Source organism: Cupressus sempervirens, chromosome 1, assembly GCF_028749045.1.
Source record: "Cupressus sempervirens isolate cs-2001-9-10 chromosome 1, ASM2874904v1, whole genome shotgun sequence".
NCBI lineage: Eukaryota > Viridiplantae > Streptophyta > Pinopsida > Cupressales > Cupressaceae > Cupressus > Cupressus sempervirens.
This window is the reverse complement of record NC_143118.1, coordinates 75,414,842-75,422,928: the sequence shown is the minus strand read 5'-3', so window position 1 is coordinate 75,422,928 and position 8,087 is coordinate 75,414,842. Positions and strand designations below refer to the sequence as shown.

The 8,087-nt window shown below is 37.8% G+C and overlaps 1 protein-coding gene and 1 pseudogene across 2 annotated transcripts; one reads left to right on the top strand and one right to left on the bottom strand.

The window, feature by feature from the left end:
- Positions 1–1,920: 1,920 nt before the first annotated feature.
- Positions 1,921–2,841, bottom strand: LOC149576262 (F-box/kelch-repeat protein At2g44130-like). Its single transcript, XM_089794142.1, has one exon. It carries the CDS (start codon positions 2,839–2,841, stop codon positions 1,921–1,923), a length of 921 nt encoding a protein of 306 aa, XP_089650268.1.
- Positions 2,842–3,610: 769 nt separating this feature from the next.
- On the top strand, positions 3,611–7,245 carry LOC149576261 (uncharacterized; annotated as a pseudogene). The gene is made up of 2 exons (XR_016361420.1): positions 3,611–3,850; positions 4,240–7,245. The product of XR_016361420.1 is annotated as an uncharacterized LOC149576261 (transcript).
- Positions 7,246–8,087: the final 842 nt, after the last annotated feature.

Here is an 8,087-nt window from a genome sequence, read left to right as displayed (position 1 = left end):
TAAACCTTTGGCCATTACCCAAGGATGTTCTGCCAGACTCTGGGCTAAGAAAGGTATTAATCAGTTCATAGATCTCTTTGAGCAGAATCAAATCACTCCTTGGGATGAGCTTAAAAATAAATATGATATCCCTGATTCCCATAAAAGAACTTATAACATGATTGTGCAAGCTGTTAATGATCTTCCCACTATATGCCATGTTGATTCTCAAAGGCACCTTAATTGTAAATGGCCTGGTGGAGTTGTCACGAATCTTCTTAAAGCCAAGAATATTTACAGAATCCTTGATTGTAATACTGATATTATTGATCATATCAATGTTGTTTGGTACTCTTCTTATGATGCTGATGTTTGGAAAAAATACTTTGATATCTTGTGGAAGAATTCTGTTGAGCCTAAAATTAGATGCTTCAGATGGTTAGTCATGCTGGACAAGCTGCCTATTAAGAGAGATTTATCTAATTCTGATTTTTGTAATTTATGCAGAGTTCCTGAAACTGGTAGACATATTCTTTTAGATTGTACTTTTGCTAAAGAAATATGGAGAATGTTTGGCATTGTTTATCCTATTGATGTTAATATTCTTGATATTATCACTGGTCATATTAATGGTCTTCCTAAAGATACCAATTTATTTTGGAATATATTGTCATCTAACATTCTCTGGCAGATCTCGAAGTGCAGGAACGAGAAAAGGTACCAAGGTAAGCTAAGGGATCTTACTGAGTTTTTTCGAAAACTCACTTATTTTAAAATTTCTTTGCAGGTGCAGGCTACTATGTTGATCGAGCGAGACAAGATGAGAAGGTTCCTTCATGATGGGCAGACTACTTTTTTCTAGTATGAGTTGAAGCATGGATACCAATGGAGTAGAACCCTGGATGATCTGCAAGCTTTTGAGCAAGCTTGCATTAGGCTGAACAGAGAAATCAGTAAGAAAGTGAATGCTAGGAAAGAAGATTTATTCAGGTTGATGCAGATTCAAGAATGTAAAAGCATCGTTTGGATGGAGGGTTCCTTAGGTTGGACTGCCTAGGTGGTCAATTACTATGATGTTCTTAGTTAGATAGTCCTTCTTCCCTTGTTATGTTGAACAACTGAGTCTGTTCTTCCTTTGTGAGGCTTGACCTCCTTGTTGATTTTTTTTTGGTGGTACTTTGGTTGCTTTGTATTTTCTGAAACTCTTATATCTAATAGAAAAAAAGAAAAGAAAAGCCCAATCAAATAATGATGGTGGCCACAGATTCGATCTTGCTGTGGGACAAGCATGGAGGCATCTCAACAGAAATCCATCTCCCTGTGTTCACAAATTCATCTTCCCCAACCAAACGGGGCCTAAATAACCACATGTTTGAAAGTCATAGTTCAACACACTAAGCATAATAGTACAACTTGATTAAATTGTAAAGCGAGTTTACACATCAGATCATGCCACACAGGGCTAAAGTCTTAGTTGAAACTAATATTAGCAAATCGTTAAAACCAAAATCAACAAAATAACCGAATGCTAGCAAACTTATCATTGTGGCAACACATAAGCAACAACACTAATTTCCTTTCCCCAACATTTCAGACAACAAGATGGCTGCCTATTCCTTGTTCAGGGACATAAAGAGTTCCTTTGCATCATTCTTCTTAGTTAAGTCGCCACCAGAAGGTTTATCCTACGCTAGACAGAGAGTAGTAGAAGCATGCATATCTTGAGAGAAAAGTTGCATACGTCATTTAGGCAGTTGCTTTTGAAAACCATTTTCTTCTTTATCTTCTTCGTTGACATGTCTAGGCTAATAATTTGGTACTTGAGGGTGTCCACGATACCGCCACCAGTTTTTCCTTTCCCCGGACTACTAATTGCAACATTGCTTAGCTTCAACAGGGTCGACGCTGGAAGGAGATGGGGGTGGGTGTGTGTTGAAGGTATTACATGTACAACACTTTAATGTTTGTGCCCAATTGAATCCCACTCAAGAAAATCCCATCATCCTCAAAAACAACTGCATCAACTCTTTCAAGAGGCTCAGGAAGAACATCAACAATCTTCCACAAATTCTGTGTAGACTCAAATTCTGCCACAACATACCATTGGAAGCAATAAAAACGCCCAAATGCGGCCACAATGGGATGCTCACAATCTTCAACAAACCAGACGTTGGGCAGAGTGGACCAGACTCCTCCTTCTGGATCGAATGTTTGAAGCTCCTCAGCAAACAAGCTGAAAACATAGAGCATTCCTTCTATGAAAATAGAGTGGTATAAAGATTGTCTTTGAAGCATGTTGGGAAGAAGCCTCCACTCATCTCTCTCCACATTGTAAACTGCAGTTTGGTTTGTACTTTCCAAAAACGGTCTTCTTCCTACAACATAAATCTCGCCTTGAGGAGATGCACAGCATGCAAACTCCAAAAAAAATTGTGGGGTGGGCTTATCTGCACCTCTTCTCCAGTTGAACGATATGAAATCAAAGACCAAAACGTTCCTGTTTGAAGATCTCTTGGATCTCCAGCACTTGAATAACCCTAGCAAAACCAGTTTATGCTTCACACAAACACACTTGGATAATGAGTAGAGTTTAAATTTGGCAGGGATGGCAGGGAGTCTTTCCCATAACTGGTTAATGGGATCATACATCGTTATGCGGAGATTCTGACAATGCACACTATCGATCAAGCATATGAACTCTTCACACCTCCCACAACTCATTCTCCTTCCATAATACTCTGAATTTTCTAACATTCCCTTCCAATTCTTACATACATCCTTCACTCTTCTGTGAGATGTGTAAGGGACTCTCATCAAGATTTCTTTTGTCAAATCTTCTGAAATTGCACTAAAATACTCCATCATCACCAATTGTACACTGCTTAAATGATTCTCAAAGGATCCAAATTGTTACAACTTCAATGGATCCGACTTCCCAAATATACAGAATTTCTAACACATGACAAGCTTTAAGGCTTTTGTTCTAACACATGACAAGCTTTAAGGATTTTTTTCTATATTTGCTCGCTTTTGATAGATAGTTCTAAATATAGAATGGTCATTAATTTCTAATTGTTTTTAATCAACCTTTTATTTTTAGAAATATCAATTGTATAAAGAATCATTTAAAATTTAATTTAATCAATATTTTGTTTTTAGAAATATCAATTGCATAAAACTTATTTAAAAATTTATTGTTTTTTAAACGAGGAATTTAATTTAAATGTTTTAAATTGAGGAATGCCTTTTTTAATATTTTAATTTTTTTTATGAACAATGTAAGATAAAATATTTCCCACCACTACCTATTTTAAATAGATGAAATGTATTAAATAAATTTTTTTTTAAAAAAAATGACTTTTACCTTTTAGAGTTTTTTAAAAAAATATATAAATAAATAAATTTCTAACTTAAAAAATAATAAAATAATTAAAAATTAAAATTAATATAATTTTAAAATAAATAAAAGTAATTAAAACTAGCTTTTAAACTAAAGTAAAAGCATAACAAATATTTTAAAATAAGAATATCAAAAATTAATTTCAAATCAATTTCTAAATACAACTTCAACCATCGGAAATTAAATATAAGAGAGAAGACAGAATAGAATAGACTTCTATTTTGAATTTATAATTACGAAGAATTTCCACAAACTAAATCGATGCAAAAATTATCCTAAACAATTTCTGGGTGAACTGAACCTTGAGGCGGGATTGGAAGGGTCAAAATTAGTCGATAAAGAAAGGAGAAATGCAATATGCGAAATCGCTGCTGGTAGAGTTGTTCAACATGTCTTTTTGTCTGGACGAACAATTCCTATGTGCGAGGAAAATCTACTGAAGAAGATGGATAACGTTTTGTCAATGTAGAGGTAAGGCAATACAGTTTTTCCCTCTTTAAAAATTGTTTTTCTGTAAGTCGGACTATACAGTTTTCTGCTGCGGAGGGTTATATGTGATTATATTCTAAATCTCTATAAACAATACGAAATTTGGAGATCCCCAATAATCGACAAATGTATAGTTCCAGCAGTTTTTCCATTGCCTTCATCAATGGAGACAGGGAATATATTAGAGGGAGTTAGGGTTAAGGCCAAAAGTTTTAAAGGAGGAAAAGGCAGGGGTAGTTTCTGTTAAAGGGCATGGGCAAATGGAAGTGGGTTTCTGAAATATGCTCCTCTTATTCTGGTTTGGAATGCGTTAGTTTACATTCCCGGCTTCTTCGTTCTCATTTTCACCGCACTTGTAATGCTGCTAGCAGCAGAAGCAGCCGTTGCTGCACAGGATGTCGCCTTGCAAGAAGAGGACGAGAAGAAAGAAGAAAATTTTGTACTTGTCAAATGTCAAGCATTATATCTGAAAATGTATTGATCCTGTCTGGTGCCATTGATCGTCATTATCCACCTTCTGTCGGGTTTGTCAATGTTCAAGCATGCTTGAACACTCGTGCACACAATAGGAAGAAATCCTGGCAGAAAGTAGAGCCAATTTTAGGTTTCCTGCCTGAGTTTGGGACACCACAGAGAAATTGTGCTTCTAGGGTTGTTTGTTCTGGTCTTGTTTCTACGAAGGGAATGCCAATGTCTAAGCCAGATGGGAGTTGCAGTGAGAAGGAAGATGACGAAATTACTGATAAGAAACAGGGAACTTGTCTGAAGGAGTGTGAAATTGTTGATTTTCGGGAAGTGGAGAGAGTTTCTAAAGTCGTGGAGGAGCTTTTTGCATTGGATAGGAATATGGAAGCAGTTCTTGATCAATGCGGAGTTAATTTGTCCCACTCATTGTTATTCCATGTCTTAAGCAGATTTTCCAATGCCAGGAAGCCTGCTTTGAGGTTTTTCAATTGGGCAGGACAGCAGGCTGGTTTTTCTCACAATTCACTTACTTATAATATGTTAATGAATATCTTGGGAAGGGCAAAACAGTTTGAGACTATGTGTGAGCTAATTGAAGAGATGGGCAAGAAAGGTTCTGCATTAACAACAGATACCTTTGAGATTGCTATCAAATCCTGTGCAGCTGGCAGAGAAATGAAAAAAGCCGTTCAGATGTTTCTTTTGATGGAACGGTACAAATTTGGGGTCAACGTTAACAACTTCAACTTTCTATTGAATGCTTTGGGTCGAGCAAAACTTGCAAAGGAAGCAGAAATGCTATTTGAGAAAATGAGAGATAAGTTTCCTCCAGATGCAAAAACCTACACTGTGCTTCTGTCAGGATGGTGCAGGGCGAAGAATCTATTACAGGCAGGTAAAATTTGGAATGAGATGTTGGATGAAGGATATAAACCAGATCTTGTCACCCACAACATCATGTTGGAAGGCCTTTTTACAGGAAGAAGGAAGGATGAGGCTCTAAAGCTCTTTGACTTAATGAAAAAAAATGGCCCTACTCCTAATACTAGGAGCTACACCATTGTGATTTTTCCCTTTGTAAATTACACAACATGGGGGATGCCCTGAAGTTCTTTCTTGAAATGCAGGAAAATGGCTGCCCAATAGATGCTGCTGTTTATACTTGTTTGATCACAGGTTATGGCAATGCGGAGAATTTGGACCAATCCTATAAGTTGCTTTTAGAAATGAAAGAGAGAGAGATCCCTCATGACTGCCAGACCTACAATGCTCTAATCAAAGTCATGGTGGATCTATATAGACCAGATGAAGCTGCTAAACTTTATGATGAGATGATACAATGTGACTTCAAACCCACCATTCACACCTACAACATGCTTATGAAATTATATTTCAGGGCAAGGAAATTTGAAAAGGGCTTTGATATATGGAAACAGACGGCTCAGAATGGGTGCAGTCCTGATGTCAATTCGTACACTGTGCTTATTGGAGGACTTTTTAGGGAAGGCAGATCGCAGGAGGCATGCACCTACATTGAAAGAATGGTTGAGAAGGGCATGAAGGCTCCTCGTTTCAGTTATGATAAATTCCTTGCTGATTTTTCACAAGCAGGCAGGCATCATATATTTGAGCAACTTGGAGAACAGATGACACAAACAGGGAAGTTGGATGTTGCAGATGTGTTTGTTAAGTTCTCACAGAAACTGGAAATGAAAACCAAGAAAGCGAACAGAAGGCAAACCACTCCTGTTGGGCTGCAGTCTAGTAGTGAGTTTGGGTGCTTCTCAAGACAGCAAATTACCAAGAAAGCCAACATAAGACATGTCACTCCTGTTGGGCAGCAATCTAGTGGTGAGTTTGGGCATTTCTCAAGACAGCAAAAAACCAAGAAAGCGAACAGAAGGCAAACCACTCCTGTTGGGCTGCAGTCTAGTAGTGAGTTTGGGTGCTTCTCAAGACAGCAAATTACCAAGAAAGCCAACATAAGACATGTCACTCCTGTTGGGCAGCAATCTAGTGGTGAGTTTGGGCATTTCTCAAGACAGCAAAAAACCAAGAAAGCCAACATAAGAAATGTCACTCCTGCTGAGCTGCAGTCTAGTGGTAAGTTTGGGCACTTCCCGAGACAGCAAAAAACCAAGGAAGCCAACAGAAGACATGTCATTCCTGTTGAGCTGCAGTCTAGTGGTAAGTTTGGGCGCTTCCCGAGACAGCAAAAAACCAAGGAAGCCAACAGAAGACATGCCACTCCTGTTGGGCTGTGGTCTAGTGGTGAGTTTGGGCGTTTCCCAAGACGGCAACCTAGATTCTAATTTTTGCAAGTGTATCTGTGTGTAAATGCAGCTGTTTGAGTTGGGGATATTGTGAGTGGAGGACTGCTCCAACAAGCTCTGTTTTCACTTAGCCTTCTCTAACAAAGGGAGATGTGTTACAGGGAAATTATCAGTTAGGTTAATCCCATAGAACTTTGGTACCAAATATCAAATACACATTATTGCCAAAGCATTGTCTCCCCCTTCCCCTGAGATAGGCACCGACATCTGGACAAATGCACAATACTTTTACCTCAATTCTGTCATGTTTGTAATCCAATATTTGGTTTGATCATAAATAAATGATCAATGAAAGAAGCTATGAAACAATTGGGTTGAATGTTGCATTCATTACAGTTATGGGAAACAACTGGGGCTGTGTCACTACTGTTGTTTAGTGATGGCATAGCCATTAAATTGTAGCCCTTTGACGTTATAAGTCAATAATTTGGTTACATAGAAGTTTCAAATATTCATCTTACTGGGTTGAGTGAGTGCAGTGCGTACAGAATCAGAAGTGCAATTTGACTGTGTATTGAGACAGTAACGATGTAAAATACAGTCACTTACAGGAATAATAATGGAATCTTGTTTATATTATCAGCTATGTTATTAGTAGGCAATACAATATGAGGATTCTTTCTCTGTTTGTTAAGAACGGTGGTAAAAGTTAGAAGGTGCAGGAATTGTATTGTGAATGTAAGTCCTCAATGAGATGCAGCTTCTTCATGTGTATGAAGAGACTTCTACTGTTTTGTAGACATGTTGATTCATTCTTGGATGCTTTTTAAAATCAGTTTTGGTTAGCCCTGCTAACTTTAGGAGATTGTGAGAGTTGGAATTGTGGAGAGATCTGTAATAAACATCTGAAATCCTGTCAAAGTGTCTGTTTCATTAAACTCAGCTGGATACTCTTTCTGGGTTTCATATGTTTAAGAACAAGTGGCTACAGAAATATTTATTGAACTTTTCACAGGTTAAAATACTTCATCCCTTGAAGAGATTCTTGCAGTTTTGCTTTCTTTCTGCCAAGTGCCTTTCAAAAACCAAATGATGAACAATCAGGATGATGCTCTATAAAGGTGCCTTTGCTGAAGATGTGCACAGCAAGATATGCACTTTCTATTTTAACAATATGGAGGATTCTATAGTGTTCGATAAACTTGAACTTTAAACCGAGGATCTGCCATAAAGATGGGTATATCAAAACAGCATTTTCTGATGCCCCTTCCTGTCAATTCTGGGTTCAAGATCTTTGTGCACGGTAACATGCACACACACACACGAACACGTGCACAGAGAAAAGCAGAGGGGCTCATGCATACGCAGCAGCCACGAGCACCTGCACAGAGTTTAATTTGTTTGAGTTTATTGCTCGTGGACTGAAATATTCCTAAATATTTTAGGGCTTGTTCCGTAGCGTCTTCAATTAAAGAACTTAC

What these genes read in the sequence shown, in the direction of transcription:
- LOC149576262 (XM_089794142.1), bottom strand. Translation starts at nt 2,841, where the DNA reads ATGGAGTATTTTAGTGCAATTTCAGAAGATTTGACAAAAGAAATCTTG.